Below are 18,459 nucleotides of genomic sequence, written 5' to 3' on the forward strand. Positions count from 1 at the left end.
CAATCTATCCATATGGTTTGTGACAACTTCTCTTATAAGTAGTAAGTCTTCTTCAATAGGTATGCTGATTTCCTTGTTAAAAGATCTTATATTTGCTACTAAATAGTTTAATAAGTCAGTGACTAAAGTATTCACATTAATTGTCACCTGTGTTAATTATACTACTTCACCCGTCATCCTATGTAATTGAAGTTTAGAGTCTCTATCTGACTCAAAATTTGATCTAATTTTTAGTGTAAAAGTTTACACTCAATCGGAGACACGCACATATATATAATTTTAATTAGTTAAAATAAAGATATAATTGAAGAAAATATAAAGAGGAAGTGTTGTTTCAATTATCCCTAAATATATAAGAAATAATTATATTATTATTTCATATTAGGTCGAAATTTTTTTATCCTAAACTCGAATTCGACCGGACTCGATACAAACTAAACATTTTAAAAAAATTAACCTTATAAGATAAGATTGGATTAAAACTCATCGAATCCGAATCTTATATCCAACAAAATCATCTCATTTTAAAATAAAGAATATTTAATTGCCCCTATTTCATATATATATATATATATATATGTTTTTGTAAAATTTATAAACAAGTACAACCACAACTGTGGCAACTTGAGTTGTCCTTAACATGTACACTGACTGAACCAATATATGTTATTGGAAGCTACTGCTTCCACTTGACTCTATTGGGATAAAAAGCAACTATATATATACACACACATGAAAATTACAATTTCTTTTACTTTATTATTAGGTAAAAGGGTAACTTTTGTTTATGTAGTAGATCTAATTTATTATTTTTGTTCTTATTGTATTTTCGCATCAATTTAATTCTCAAAATTTCTCAATTACATCATTCTATACCCTATCCTTAACTCTAAACCCAAAATTATAAATCCCATAACCTCTAAACCATAAATCATAGACTAATGTGACTGTTAAACCTTATTATTATTTAATTAGGTCAAAACTGGATAAATTGTTATTATTGTTGTTGTTAAAATAATAAGATCAAATCAATTAAATTAAAGTATTGAGTTAGAATTAAATGAAAACTTTCACTCTCATTTTCACTTAATTCTCGTCCCTAAATAAAATTTGAGTAAATTACTCATTTGGTCATCCACTTATTATTTAATTTATATTTTAGTTATTCAATTATTATTATTTTTAAATCATACCTAGCCATAGGCAGATCTTGTCAACTTTAAGGTGGGCAAGTACTAAAAAATATAGAAATGTTATTGTACGTAATATTACATTTTGGTTTTATTCTATTCAATCGCTATTAAAAAATTAACATTAATGTTGACGTTTTAGTATAAAATAATATCACATTGGTATTAAAAAATAATTAAAAAAGTCATATCCACATCACTAGTAATTTTTTAACATGTGATCAAAACATAATCAAAATCTAACATTACATATTAATTTTTAATAAAATAATAGTTGGGTGAAAAAAAATAAAAATTAGGGTAAATTATATCAATAGTCTCTTTGATTTTCGGTCTGACCGAATTTTGTCACTAATTTTTTAATTAAATACATTTAATCCTTTACGTTATCAATTCATTTGATTTAAGTCTCTCGGCTATTAAATTTTATTAACCCATTAACCGAAGTATTATGCTGACAAATTTAAAATAAATTAAAAATCCACATTCAACCATGTAAGGAACGTGACAATTTTAAAATAATAAAAAAATCTCACCCCTTATTCTTTCTTCCCTTCCTCTCACTTCTTCTTCTCCGTCCATTATTTCTTCTTCTCCATCCATCATTTCTTCTTCTCCGTCCATCATTTCTTCTTCTTCCTCCTCTGCACGTGGATATAAACTCTAAAATCTTAAACACAAATCACCAAAAGTGATCCCAAATTATAAAGAACCAATAACAAAAACCCACCCAGTAAACATTTCAAAATATGCAAATTTCCCACTAAACGTTTCATTAAAACCCGGATTACAAAACCATTGAAAATGCATCAACAACAGAACAGGAACGATGCCTTGAAAGAGTTCTTGAAAATCCTAAACTCTAAAACCGGAAAACCCCAAATCGCCAAAAGTGATCCCAAGTTGTAAAAATCAACAACAAAAACTCACCCAGTAAACGTTTCAAAATATGAAGATTTCCTAATAAACAGTTCATTGAAAACCCCAAGGATTACAAGACCCTTGACAGTTCAGAAGCAGCAAAATAGGAATGCTGCCATAATAGAGTACTTGAAAATAGGAAAACCAGAAACACATACTTTATCTATGAAGGTAAAGCAAAAACGTAGGTCGTAGGGCGACAATTTGTAGACGCCGCCGATCAAGCTTTGTGGAAAAGCTTAAACGAAAGAACAAAAGAAACCTAGAATTATACAGCTTTTTTTGATCCGAAGCAATGAAACTTTATTTGAAGGTGTTGGAATTCAAATTTCCCAAGATTCAACCATAGGTATAACTGTTTTCATCATCGAAAATGGGTTGTGGAGGAGGAGGAGGAGGAGAAGAAAAAAGAAAGAAAGGACGTAGTTTTTTAAGGGAAAGGGTGTTAATGAGAATGGGTTGTGGGACTTTTTTTAAGGGTAAGAATGTTTATGAGAATGGGTGGAGGAAGAAGAAGAAATAGGTGGGTGTTGATGAGAATGGGTTGTGGAGGAAGTTAACGGCTGAGAGGCTTCAATTGGACCAATCAAATAATGTAAGGGAGCATACGTACTTAATTAAAAAATCGATAATCAAAGTGGATCAAAATGAAAATAAAAGAGACTATTAATAGAGCTTACCCTAAAAATTAAGTAATAGATGGATAATTAAATAAATATCTTTAGCATAAATTAATAATAAAATGACTAATAATTCAAACCCTAAATCAGATTAACTTTTAAACCAGTCAAATCAAAATCTCTCTCATCTATCTTATATACTCGCTAGAAGCCATCATATCTCTTCAAATCTCTCATTCTCTGTTTTTCCTCACACCAACGGTACACATCCCCTTCTAAACTATGCCTTCAAGACTCTCCGATGCCATTAGACCCCATCCCGACTTCACTTCACTCCAAGAACTTCCCGATTCGTACGCATGGAATCACCAGCCCGACTACGACTACCCCTCGTCGTCCGACGATGCCGAATCGGTGCCGATTATCGACCTTAATAGCCCTAATGCTCTTCAAGCGATTGGTCATGCATGTAAAACTTGGGGAGTTTTCCAAATCATAAACCATGGTGTCCCTATTGGTCTCTTTGACATGGTTGAGTCCACTAGCCGAACCCTTTTCTCTTTACCTGTCAACCAAAAACTCAAAGCTGCACGATCACCGGACGGCATCTCCGGCTATGGTTTCGCGAGGATTTCATCGTTTTTCTCTAAGCTTATGTGGTCCGAGGGCTTCACCATTGTCGGGTCACCCGACGAGCATTTTCGCCAACTTTGGCCACATGATTACATCCATCACTGGTGAGCATACATATACATACATATATATGATTGTGTAACAAAATTCAATGTTAATAGAGCTTTTATTTGATTCTTCTTCAGTGATGTGATTAAGGAATACAAGCAAGAAATGAACAAGTTAGCAGGGAGTTTGATGTGGTTGATGTTGGGTTCGTTGGGGATAACAGCCAAGCAAGACATCAAATGGGCTGGCCCAAAAGGTGATTTCAATGAGGCTTCAGCGGCTCTACAGTTGAATTACTACCCGGCTTGTCCCGACCCGGACCGAGCCATGGGTCTCGCCGTGCATACGGATTCGACCCTCCTCACCATCCTCTATCAAAACAATACGAGCGGGTTACAAGTCCTCAAAGAGGGAGTAGGGTGGATCAAAGTCCCTCCGGTCCCGGACACGCTCGTCATCAACGTCGGGGACCTCATGCATATTTTGTCCAACGGTTCATTTCCTAGCGTTCTTCACCGTGCCATGGTGAATCGGACCCACCACCGGTTATCGATAGCCTATTTATATGGGCCACCATCAAGTGTCAAAATATCGCCTCATCCGAAACTAGTTGGCCCGACTCAACCACCTCTATACCGACCAGTTACCTGGAATGAATACTTGGACGCCAAAGCCAAACATTTCAACAAAGCACTCTCGTGGGTTCGAGTTTGTGTCCCTCTAAATGGATTGGTCGATGTAAATGAACACAATAATGGCGTAAAAGTTGGCTAAAAGACAACCACGGTTTTTGTTGTTAATCACCTCTTTGTTCTCTTCCTCTTTTTATAAATATTATTCAATTTTATTGGCTTAAAACATTTTGTTAACACATCTGCCGTGGAATATATATTTTAAGAACACTTTTTCTTCTTTTATCTTGTTTAAAATTAAACTTTAATTTGATTTAGATTATAAAAGATTTTTTAACGAGAAATATCATTTCTTTAAAACAAGGAAAGAACAATAACTAAGGGAGGTGAAGGCTGCGGTAAAATAATGAAATTGTGTTTTTGACCATTCTTAGAACTAATAATTAAATTCAATCATTTTAACATAAAATTTATGATTTTGATCATATATTGAAATCAACATGAGACACGGGATGATGAATTTCGATTTGATTTTATAATATTAGTTTTTGTAAAATAATAAGTTCAAGTTAGATCAGGTTAAGTTCTTTGGTTTGAGTTTAGGATTAAAAATCTTCGACTTGATTTGATCCAAAAAAATTATAATTATTTCTTATAAACTTAAAGGTAATTGTAATAATAATTTTTATATATATTTTTAATTAGGTCTTTATTTCACTTAATAAAATATAATTTATATATGTGTGTTACGTTGAATCAGACCAAGTATAAAATTTTATTCAAAAAATCAAATCTGATTTAGGTGAAACCTCTCTAAATTTAAACCGAATCAAATAACAAGTGAAAGTGTATCAAATCGAATAAAAACTCATTCCGAGTTCATTCATACTCATCCCTATCTTCGATTAATTTTTTTTATCTCTACCCAACAAAAGATTCTTGTATTAAATCTAAAATTATCTTTTAAGATCCCCCAATATTTTGGAGGTGAAATTCTTTTATTGTTCTATGTAGATTGATTCTTTATATTCTAATTTATTCAATTTTAATATATATATATATATAATTTTTTGAAATCTCTGTAACACCCATAGACTGATACGGGTGGCCCGGTCCGATCCAGGATGTCACATTAGGGCCACCGGAGCGACCCACAGTAAAAGTCTCGGAAAATTTAAAATTTGAGTTAAAACATATAAAATCATAACAAAATTTATAAACACAAAAGTAAATTAAACAATATTCAGAAATAAAACACATTTCAGACTCGGATATAAAAACAAAATACAACCTACATGCCCCTAATTACATGCACCGTACTCTGCAAGCAACGCGGTAGAACCCCTTACTGAATTCGATAGTTTCACTGATTCAATCCTTTTAACCTGAAATAGTGAGTAACATAGTGAGCTTTGGAAAGCTCAGTAATACAATACTATCAGGTGATGTTGAAGAACATGCAAATAACAGATAAACATATGTTTCCTTATTGATTTAAACATCTACAAACTTTTATGTAGAGCTGAGGTCCTAGTGATATTTCATGTAGTAAAATACAGTAAGCTATCAATTCAGAGGAAATGTTTCAGATGACTGGGTTCAGGAGATCATAATAGGGTGTCTAGTATGTTCCCACAAAACCAGTGAAAATGTACAGATCTTTTTAAAACAGTGGCAGTTTCAAACGTATTTTTCAAAAACCATAGTAATCCCTCCAACCGAACGCCATATGCAGCTCCCAGAACTGCATAATCTAAGGGAGAACATTGGGGCCTGAGAGCATACCCAAGAAAGATTCTCGGGGCCTCAAAGTCTACCCAAGGGTGCCTTAGGTTCATAAAGAATTATCAGTCGGTGCTGAACCTATACAAGGAATTACCAGCAACAATTGAACTTGCCAGAGATAAGAATTACTAGTCAGTGTTGAACCTACTATACAAGGAATTACCAACACTGACTGAACCTACATACAAGGAATTACCAACATCGACTGAACCTACCATAGTCTTCATATCAGATCCCAGAGTACCCAGTATAAAAATAATAATTTTAATCAGTAACAAAGATATCATAAATCATAGCAGAGATCAGAACATAAATCAAAGAAAACATCCATGTGATCAGCGAACACACTAGATGTTCCAGATATTATTCGGAGGTACTAGATAATCTTATTGGGCAGGGAAATACGGATATTCAGTATACCAATAAAATGTCATAAATTAGTATCACTATCGAAAGATTTCATTAGCTAACGGGATCATCAATTATTCAGAATGTGATTTATCAGGATCATATAGTATTCAAACATTTTTCGGAGCCACTAAGCAATCAAAAGGTATTCAGAATCCTTTACATCAGAGTTACTTGTGTGTTCAGATATGACCGAATTGATTCCATTATACAAGAAAATTAGAGGCATTTTGGGCATTAGGTTCTTTGAGAATTCATAATGATTTGAGTTGATAAGGGAGAAATGAAAATTCAGGGCATTTACGATTTGTGTCGATATATCAGAATATCTAGTTAACTCGAGCTGAACAACTCACAGAACTAATGCATGTCAACCGGTCAATTCTTTGCCCTTCCAAGGCATTCACTCTTTAACACCAACAATTCTTGTCCATAGATCATCTTCAGAATTATCGCTGAATAGATCTTAAGGAGACGAATAGATATTCCAATGGTCTTTATTTCATTTCCACGTTGCAACAATATCAGAAAATGTAGACGTACTTGATTCGTGGTTCATAACCCATAGGGACAATACATCATGTAAGTTCATCAGCGTATCCAGGCTTATCCAATTCACTTACTTAATCCTCAGTCATTGAGGTTACTGAGTTCATTTAGTAGTCAAGTCTGTCTCGGCCACTTCGGAGTTTTCCAGAGTAATTCGTACGTTTCTGAAATTCGGATACATATGGTACTTTCGTTCAAATCAATTTGGTCATACAATAAAGTCATTTCGGTATTCTAGGTTGTTTTAATCATTTCAAAGCATTGAGGGTATTTAGTTATTCCATGGCTTGGAGATACTTTAGGTCATTTTATAATTTAGGGGTATTTTGGTCATTTTACACTTCAGGGAAATTCTATAAATCCAATATAGATCCGGAATTTAATTCAATGATTCCAAAGTTCAAGCATGTCCTTTTAGAGTTACTTTTCACTATCCGGGTAAGTCTTGATATTTTTCCATTACAAGGGCATTTCATAATTTTATCCCATTGTGCTCTTTTCGGTAATTTCATATCCAAATAATCCTGATATTTAACCTTTAAGAAAATTATCAAAATTCACTGATCATAAAATCAAATCATTTATTATTGAATCACCGAACTTATTATTATTATTATTATTATTTCCAATTGATCTTCCACTTTCTTAAGCGAGCCATATAAGTCATATTCGGTTACCGACTTTTTATAATATTCAGATCGACTTTAGGAAGTGATCACTACATACATGTACCAATTATACTCATATATGCAGAAATCAATGCCAACATGTTCCATAAAGCATGAAACATGTAGTAATGTATTACCTCAGTTTTTGTGCCATATCGATCGACCATTTAAACTTCATTCGATCGCCCTCAAACTTGAATTCAACGTCCAATAATTCCTCAGATACACAACAACATAAATTTCATCAGAAACGGAGATTAATTGCAAAAAAACGGATCGAATCGGGTGGTTAATCAATGAAAAATAGCTTACCATGTTCGAATTTAGCGAAACAACCTTAAAACAGACACAAGACATCAAAAAACATCAAAGTAGGTATACCCAAAAAAGTCAACGACCGGCCAACGATCAAGGAGTTGACTCGGTCAAAGTCAACGAGTTGACTTGGTAACTGGACAAAACCAGGCGGGTCGGACAAGCGAGTCAGGTCGACCCAATTCTAGAAATTTCCCCAGACCAGGATAAGCCCTACGCAAACCGCCGCGTGCGACGACGACAGAGGTTGGGTCGGTCGATCGATTTTTCCAGCTACTTCCAAACAACACTAATTTAATCCAATCCAGGCCAAAAATTGAATTTAAAACTGATAAAGAAGGTGACATACGACTTACCCTCGGTAACCGGATGGACGAGCAATGGAGGACCAACGAATCCACTTGGGTTTTAACCGGAATCGCAAGGGGAATACACCGGTATGGGCGATGCATCAAACCGACACCTAGAACGATCGGAAAGGTAAAAAAACTGAGGGGATCAGGAAATGGGTTTGGCGAAGCATCGAGCGCCTTTTACGGTGAACGGTGCGATCAACTGACGAGAGATTGACGGGGGCTGGTTTGCGACGACCAGGCGCGTCAATCAAGCTGGGTGATGTCAAGCACCGTCGGCCGGAGGAGGCTGAACGGCGTTAAGGCGACGATTTGGGTCGATGGAAATTTATGGAAATGGGTTAATTGGGCAGCTAAGTTTTGATTCTAATCGAAGGTTTAATTTTCACTAACCATTAAAAATGGACAAATCTAGGACTGGATCTCTGAATTTCCAGCACTTTCTAAAAATGTTTATAAGTTTCAGCAACTCATAATTTGACCCCTAATTTGGGGTTTTACAATCTCAATCTTGATTTAAACAATATTTACTAAATCAAATCATATTTAAATTTACGTAAGTTTTATATTTAATTCCTATAATTTAATTAATCATTTAATCCCTTAAGATTAGTCATGTAATTTTTTATTTTTTAATCAGAACCGAAATTTTAAATTTAAAAAATTATTAAATTTAATAAATTAATATATAAAAATTAAATTCACAATATATATCTAATACGATAATTTATTTTAGAAGATAATGTTTGGATAAAAATAAAAGTGGGAAGAATAATAAGGTACCTAGTTCCCAATGAAAGAGGATCAAATGGATAAATTTTTACATCAAATCATATAAAAGGATGAAGACAAAAGGGGTTGTCTTTTTTTTCCCTTCTGTCTTTTGTCCTTGTGTTAGAAAGAGATTGAGTGCAATTATCTTTCTCAATTTTTTTTCTGTTTTCTGTTTTCTTTTTTCTTACTTGAATATTCCATTTAAAGAGACATCAGAATTCAGAACCGACAACTATTACACCCGGACATGAAGGAAGATCCCCGCTCCAAACAATAAGTAAATCAACAAATAAAACGAGTCGGTTAACTAATAGGTTAAACATACAAATTGATAAAAAAAAAACTTATTCTAAAATTATATTTGGATATGAATATATATATTATTATTGATGATAGAAATTAGATTATAACGATATTTAATAATATTTTAATTTAAAAAAATAATTACAATTCATAATTTTATGAAAGAAATAAAAAAAACAGAGAAAAGGATAAATAATGAGATAAACTAAGAAGGAAGAGAGAGAGATTTTGTTCGAAAGAAAAGAAAAATATATCTTTTTTGTTCTTATATGTACATATATTTAATGTTGGTGTCAGATCTACGATGATAATGATTATTTATAAGTTGATAATTTAAATATATCTAACTGTCAGATAATAAAGTAAGACAATTACATAGACCCATGTATCGATGATCATGTCAAGAATTATGCTGGATGGAAAGTTATAGCATTCAAAGACTTCTTATTTTTTTATATAAGTTTAATAATTTATAAAAATACGAAATAAATACAATTATACATGTATATAAACAATTTAAATATCAAAAAGAAAATTGGAGCATGATCACGTGAAAAAAATTCAATCTTTTCCTCTTGGAATTTGGAGAGTATCATTGTGGAGACATAAGTATCAGTCATTTTTTGTTTATGCAAAACTTGAAGACGATATTGCCTCTGCAAACCACGTGCGATTCCACACCGGCTGGTCAGATTAAGCAACCCTACCTTTGGGAATATTATTGGAAGCGACAAAGCAAATTTCATTCTTTTAATATATATTTATAATATTTGAATTTGATTTTAATGTTTATTTTGATACTTAATTTTTTGTTTAGTTTAATTGAGAATCTGAACTTAACTACAGGTACAACTTCATATCTAAACTTTTTTACTTCAATTAGATATATGAATTTGGTTTTTTAGTTTGAGATATTTGTTAATAACTTTTAACCTATTTGACCCCAATAAATTAAGTTCATGTACATATTTGATCAAAGAAAGTCAGGTTTAGATGTTAATTCAAACAAAAACCTAAGTTTAATACGAATTCGACCTTAAATGGTTTAGGTACCAACATGGACGAAGGTAAGATTTTAGTTCAAGGGAGACAAAGAATAACTAACAATAGAAAATTAAGATAAAAAATAAAATAAATCAAAATTTAAAATTCTAAATAGATAATTATCCCTATATTTTTTAATGGTTAAAATATTTGGGGCCTACATAGCTCCGTCCTTTAGTACCAAATTGAATACTGAAATCAATTCAAGTATCAAATTGAAACATGAAGTTAAGTACTAAAAAATTAACCACGGGCCAAGGCATTACCGGTCGTTCGTTTTGTCTCTAAAGCAAGAATTGTCAAAGATCGAACCCCATACTAATATCGGTAAAAATTTAATATGAATATTCTATCACTTTACACTTATAATATAATAAACTTATCAAATAATTTTAGTGATTTAAATAAATGTTAATATTTATAAAGGTCCTGGGTTCAAACCATTATTTCTATGAGGGTGTTATCAATAATTTAAAAGATTCTAAACAATTTTTTTTTATTATTCTATCAATCCATATCACATTGTTTAATATACATATGATCTAAGGTCTCTTTATATCAAAGTCATATAATTATGGAAGGTCTATATTCAAGTTAAAAAATTTATCGAGTGATTTCATTAATAAAAGAAACTATTATCTTTCGTAGAAAACTTGAGTTCGAGCAGTTGCGTTTAGTGTGTATACATTGTCAATAGGACTAAAAAAATTTGAACTTTCAATTGTGTCATCGTGTAAATCAAGTAAGTTTGGTTTGTTTAATGAAATTTGATCTCATTTTTTTCACCTAATTTGGATAAGACTAAAGGTGTTAAGCAATCGGTCCAACATAACAACTCAATAAGTAGAAAAGTTCTATCGCAACACTAGGTTCTCGTTATGACATGTAAAAATTCGGGATGACCTTGCACAATTGAACTTAGACGATACATTAGAATGGATTGATAGGGAGACATCGTTAGAGTGGACGAACGCATAAAAATGTAAGGATTGAAAGACCCTATCTCATATTCATTTACACCTATCAAACCAAAATTTGCAAGATGTGCTAAAAGAAAATCGATTATTTTTTTATGGGCAAAATTGAAACAACTATGCATGAAGAAAATTGTTGACAAACAAGTTTCACTAGAAGAACCATCTCTAATCACACAAGTTAGCAGAAAGTTTTTTACTTGAAAACTACCTGACGACATTCAAGGTAAAAAAGAACTCTAATTTTGACGAAAAATATGAAAAAGTGAATTAATTTTTTTTTTTACTTTTACATCACTCTATCATGTCAATTTGACATTTTAAATTTATCTTTCCAGTGCTTTAATTGAACCAAAAAATCAAAATTAGTGCTCACTTTAAAGTATTTAAAAGTTTAATATCAAAATTGGTATCAAACCTAACATTTGGCGACTAACGTTATAGTTTTCCCTTGTTTAATTATCATTACAGCATGTCATCAAGCCTACTGAGTATTAGATAAGTTGACACAATTTATTACATGCATAATATCTTCAGAGAAGTATTTAGTAGAATTAAAGGTAGTTTAACAAGGGACAAGTCCCTTTAATCACAAAATTGATCGAGGGAGTACTGAGGTGTAATCGTAATTCTTAAACATTTTAATTTCTTTTATAATTTAGATATTTTATACTAATGATTTAGTTTTTACATATTTGAACATTACTTCAAAATAGTTTGTGATTCTTGATGATACTAAGAAGAACAATTACTTCAAAATTCACCTCATCTTCAACTCCACCGTCATCACAATCCAGCACCGATTCACACATCAATTCAAAATCCGACTTTCTAATACCAGAATCAATCCATGTTACATCATTTAATAATCCGATCGGAGACCTGATTCCATCAAAAATCATAATAATTTTTAAGATCATTCATCTTTTAAATCCCACAGTTCCCAGATTTTGATAAAACAACTTCAAATCAAAACCATTTTTGTTTTTGTTCATCCCAAAATGAGCATAATTTCCGGGGTGTCATTATCCCCACTTCTGAGCCAATTAGATTCATCAGCTAATCATGTTGGGTTTTTTTTCTTCTTCTTCTTCCAATTATCATATTCGTTTTCTTCCAAGGCAATCACTCAACCACCGAATTCAATGAAAAATAAAACAATTCATTACGAGACAAAAGTGTGTGTTTTCCATGGAATACTTCAAATCTTTCAATCAAAGTGGAATCTGTTGTAGTAAAATGTCTTGTCATAAACTCGTGTTTTCAATTAAACCACCGATTTTTCATTTGTTTTGGAAAGGGGTCGTTTTGTCTGTTATAAATAATCAGAAGCCTCTCTTGACCTCCTCACCTAAGTAGAGGAGAAATAGTGCACCATGTAAATGTTCGAAAGTGCAATCAGCAGAACGTTCCAGTTCAAATCAACCCACGGATAGCCACACAGCTCGCACAAGACAAGGAAGTGTGTGTTTTCTATTGAATACTTCAAATCAGTCAATCAAAATAGCTTTTGGTAATAGTAACATGAAAGTGTTGAGATTTTTGGTGGAGACAGAAAGAGTTGAAACAAGTGAAAGGAAGCAAGATAGTCCTATAACACATAACGCAGTGAGAGGCTGTGATTGATGAGATGAGTACATGGCGGAATAGGATAAGTATTGTTGATAATGCAAAGAAGTTATATTTAACATTGATTGAAATAATTGAAGATACCATTAATACATATATATTGTTGTTGTCGTTGTTGTTCGTACTTTATAGTTTGTGTTTGTGTTGACATTCAACGCATGTTTCCTTTTAAACATTGTTGATGTTATTTTCTATCAAATTTTAAACATTATATTTTCAATAGATAATTCTATTAGATATCTTAGTCTATTTCACCTTTTTAAAAAATATTAAATAAAAGGGTAAAGTATACAAATGTCTCCCGACTATAGGGTATTGCTTTGTTGAGTCCATCGACTGTTAAAAGTTACAAAAATAGTCTCTCGATTATTGATTTTTCCAAACTCGTCATTTTTTGTTAAAAATTGACAACAATCTGAGCTAAACGTTAACATGCTGATTAAGATGTTGTAAAATATGATCCTAGAATCTCAAGCGAATATACAACTCAAACGATTTTGGGAGAGATTATAGGATAAATTTTATCATATCACAGTCAACAAGTTAACAATCCATCTCAGACGACCATCAATTCTTTAACGAAAAAGGGCGAATTTGAAACATATTAATAATCAAGTGACTATTTTATAACTTTATTAGTCGAGGGATTCAACAAAACAACTAATTTTGTAACTTTTAATAGTCATAGACTCGACAAGTAACGTCATGTAGTCGGAGGACTATTGAGTTCTTTACCCTAAATAGAATTGTGCGAATTTGAAGGAAGGTTTAAGGTACTTGTGGAAATTGGCTTCCTCTCTTGGACGGTTTTTGCCGTCCGTTTCTCTTGTAAAAGATGACCTTCAACTCGTTTTTTACCCACCGAAACATATCATGCTTCCTCATTTTCTTTTCTTCTGATTTTCGTCAATATCCTCCTTACAAAAAGAGCAAATCATTTGAGTTACATCTTGGACATGATTCTTAAGAGCGAGAGCAAAGATACCAGCTAAACCCACCTAACCAAACTGAAAATCAAACAGATTCGATAAATACAACCCGACCTGTAATTTGACATCAAACTCAAGGGAATATAATTAATTTCCGACAAGCATTGTCTACGCCTTTCCACCATAAACTCTCATTAAGCTGCATTTTTCCACCATAGCTTTCTGCTGAATAAAGAGCGTAACTTGAAGGTAAAAATCAAGTCTTTCTGCACAATTCGTTCGCTATTAAAAACCGAATCATTTATCTTATCTAAATACATAAAACCAACAAATTATACTCATACAGATAAAGAAAGATATGATTTACTTATATTATGTATAAACTTGTTAATTTTATAATACTATAATCATTGAATGAATCTAGATAAAATTACATTAATATTTCTTTTCTTTTTTTTCCAATCAATTGTTGATTTAATTTTCATAACCAAAAATCAACATGCCCTTTATAAAACTAACCCTAAATTCAATATTGAATCAAGCCCAACTCGTACCCATTTATTATACTTAAGCCTAAACAAAAAATAATCAAACCCATCCCAACTCATTTTTATTTACAAAACTCACCCCAAACCAATTATTTGCATTTTCAAAATCCAACCCAATTTTTTAAAAAAAAATAAACAAAGAAAAACCCTCATTCTATAAAATTTTAAAAAATTATTAAGTTCATCACAAGTGGTTATATTGAATGGGTTTGTGTTATATATCAGCTCTTGTAGTGACTTAATAGTTAAAGAGAGTTGTTCCTTTTAAGGTTTCGGTTCAAGCATCTGTATCAGTAGAATGTGTGTGTTGTCAATAATTAAAAAGATAAGAAAAAATACTACCTTATAATCACCTCATATAATTAAAAAAATTGTGTTATATATTTCGTGCCATGATCATATTTAAATTATTTTTAATTTATATAACTGCTGATAAAATAACAAAATTTCCATTGAAACATATTCAATTTTAGAATGCAAATATGAAAATTTAGAAAGAAAAAAAATATATTGTCCATTGGAATTTTCGAGTTTTAGTCAAAACGAAGCATGTATTAACCATACAAATCAAGTCCAAGTAATTTGTATTTCTCAAATCATGGATGGATGACAGAAAAGTTTATTGATTTGTTTTATGAACAGTTTTAAATTATATTTCAAATCAATTAATTATCAATTTTGTTTTTTCTTCGAAAAAAATCTATAATATTGACCAAAACATCAATCTCTTTATCAACCCCACAAGATGGTGAAAAAAGATTTTTAAAAAAAGGATTTAAGGACTAAGTACTTTTTTTTTTGAAAAAGAGTTATTTTGCCTATTTTATACAATATAGAAACTCGAGTAAATATCAAATACAAGTATATTTAAAGGTGAAAGTAATTTTTTTATTAATTTGGGCTAAGTATTTTTTTATTAATCTGAGAAGTTTTTGTCAAAGATAATTTTCGATCATTGATTGAATGCCCACCCCCTGACACTCATGGTGCTCGCTCGAACTCGGAATATTAAGGATAACAACAAATCCTTTACTACAAAGGTCGTTGTTTTGTGCTCGAACTCGGGACCTTAAGGATAACAAAAATTCCTTTACCAGGGGTTGAATCAAGTGGTAAGCAGCTTGACATCACTTAAGCAAGGTCTCGAGTTGGTCATTGTGTATGCAGAAAATCCATGCCGAGAGACTCACCCACCAAACCAGGTGTGTGAAGCGAATCGTTCGGATTAGCAAAGCAAAGCCTTAAAACCGGGTAGGTAACACAAAAAACCGTTAAAATTTATAAATTGTAAGTTGTGCACTGTAGGATTGTATTTTGGCCTTTAAAACAAAAAAAATTAATTTTATTAAAAATATAGAATTACAAATTAATATAACAATAAATTTGTATTTATATCTCATAAATTAAATTCAAATCCGACTAGATCTATACGAGTTTAGGGTGTTATATATAGAAAGTAATTTAAATTAGAATTAATTTAAAGCATTAAATTATAAATATTTATAATTAAATTTAAATAGAAATTCAAACAACTCGACTCAAAAAAATTTTAAATAAAAATTGAGTTATAAAATAAGACTCTTCAACTCAATTAACTTGAAATATTTTGACTTGAATAGATTCAATCAAATATTTGTCCTAATTAATAGTTTGAAAACTAATATTAAGTTTATAAACCAAATTTAAAGAAGAGTAGAATATCATGTGCATTAATTAAATTAAATTAATATAATGAAAGTATTCTACACTCTCTTGTATTTTTAAAATAGAGTAGCCGATCCCTTTTATTTTTGGCCTATCTTATTTCGGTTATCGATTTTGAAAAATTTAAATTTTGATCATTTTTATTTTCGACCTGTCTTATTTTGGTTACTAGGTTGTTAACTCGCGTTAGTTTGTTGACAGGATAAGTTAGTAAAAATGGTTAAATTTTAACTTGACCCTGAAATTTAGATAAAATATTAATTTGATTTTAAACTTTATATAAAATATTGATTTAACCCCTAAACTTTAGTTAAAATATCAATTTGACCCTTGAATCCAGTCAAAATTTTCACCTCCAGTCGCCACTCAGTATCATCGTCGGTTGTCATCACTGGTCACTGTTGACCCTTGTCGTTGACGACCATTGGACTCCAAAATTTTAATTCACTCATTTTGACCTCCTAAATGTGAATTCGGTATTTATTTCACCAAAAAATACCCCAAAGTCCACAAACATAATCTACAACCATTGAATCCATCAAGTAGCCTCAATTGTCAAAGGGAGTATTATTCTCCTAGAGGCCATAGGTTCAAGCAGTTGTATTTACAGCTGTCTGCGCATTGTCAATGACTAAAAAAAATTAAACAAATATTACCCTATAATCCCTTATACTATTAAAAAATAATCTAAACCCTTCAAATGACAAAAAAAACTTAAATATTTTTTCCCGCAACACACTATTTATTATCAGTAATTGAACTAAGAGCTTGACTAGAAGCTCTAAACAATTATTTAATTTAATTGATATACAAAATTAATAAAGCTTGACTAAAAGCTTGAAATTTGAACTAAAATTAATAATCTTAAATGTCTTCCGCAACACACTATTATCAGTAACTAAAGCATTCAATGCACTATTATATCTGCAGAAAAGTCTTCGCAAAAGTTGTTCCGGTATTACCTTGCCAGTTTTATTTTAATTATTTAACAATAATTGATCCTAGCCAATCATGTGTTGGCTTTCTTTTATCCATTTTGTGAGTTGCAACTATGTGCTGATAAACTTACCAAGCACGCTGCTAAGAGGATTTAAAGACACATTATACAAATTATATATTTTGTTTAAATGTTTTATAAAAATATTAAAATTATGTTAAATATCATCATAATAAAAGATGAATTTAGAGCGAACATCGCGCACCAACACATCACACATCGATATAAATCACTTGTTAAAATTATAATGATCTATCAATAATTAATCTTTTATTAAAATTTAATTTAATTATGATAGGAATACAATAAATTCATAATTTCTTTATTAAAATTCGTAATTAGATTAAGATCTTTTATTTGTTTAAAATTAAAAATGCTATTTAAAAAAATAAAAAATGTTAACATATATAATTTTAAGATTCATCACAAATTAATTCACAACCATCAACAATCGATTGTCGGCAACCACCGCTCGTCATCAAAAATTATTTTCTTCAATAATAATTGTCGTCAAGAACTATATCAAGAGTAACTATCTCTCTCTTCATCAAGCATCACTTTGTTGAAATTTTTAAGAAATCACAATGATAATACTATAAATGATAAAGAATGAGCATCTGCTTCATTGATTGTTTTTCACTGAATACAATGCAAAATATATAAGATTTGTAATATATCAAAATAAGCGTGAGAGGGTTAACAACTTTCACAATAAACCAGGACCCACTACTGTTAGCCACAACCATATTCTTGTCAGCGTATAGCTAATACTTCAATATGCTCTCTGCTTCTTGTTGTTGTTTCTCCTCAACTTTAACACTAGAATGAAATAAAGGGAATTTAGATCGAGCTAAAGGTTTGGTGAAACCATCAGGTACCTGGTTTGCTGTAGGAATATATTTTACTTGTAATGTGTTCTCGACCACTTTTTAATGAAAAAAGTGCACGTCGAGCTCAACATGCTTTGAACAAACATGGAATACCATATTGGCACTCATGGTAATCGCATCAATGTTATCACTCCAAACTCTTGTCAGTTCACCATGAACAATATCTATATTAGCAAGTACCGCATTCAACCATACAATATTAGCCATCGTATCTGCAATGTTACTGCATTTAATCTCAGTGGTTGATCGGGAGAAAATTTTCTATTTGTAAGAACTCCAAGAAACTAGATTGATTCCTAAGAAAACGCGTGAGCCAGAGATGGAATGACGATCATTGTTGTTGCTTGCCCAATCGGTATCTGTAAAAGCCACGATGTTAGACGTAGTGTTAGAGGATCGAAACACCAACCTAAATTCTATAGTAGCTATCAAGTAGCAAAATATTCATTTCACTTTAACCCAATGAAGTTCACACGACCAATGTATATATTGAGCAACCCTGTGAGCAATCTGGCTCTGATACCATGTTGAAAGTTTTAAGAAAA

The 18,459-nt window shown here is 31.5% G+C and overlaps 1 protein-coding gene across 1 annotated transcript; it reads left to right on the forward strand.

Annotated features, from left to right (window-relative positions):
* The first annotated feature begins 2,975 nt into the window (after positions 1-2,975).
* LOC120196068 (gibberellin 3-beta-dioxygenase 1-like) lies at positions 2,976-4,210 on the forward strand. The gene is made up of 2 exons (XM_039197958.1): positions 2,976-3,468; positions 3,550-4,210. Exons 1-2 carry the CDS (start codon positions 3,014-3,016, stop codon positions 4,184-4,186), a joined length of 1,092 nt encoding a protein of 363 aa, XP_039053889.1. The 5' UTR covers positions 2,976-3,013; the 3' UTR covers positions 4,187-4,210.
* The last annotated feature ends 14,249 nt before the right edge of the window (positions 4,211-18,459 follow it).

The sequence above is a fragment of the Hibiscus syriacus genome, unplaced genomic scaffold, assembly GCF_006381635.1.
Source record: "Hibiscus syriacus cultivar Baekdansim isolate YM2019G1 unplaced genomic scaffold, ASM638163v2 tig00117026_pilon, whole genome shotgun sequence".
Lineage (NCBI taxonomy): Eukaryota > Viridiplantae > Streptophyta > Magnoliopsida > Malvales > Malvaceae > Hibiscus > Hibiscus syriacus.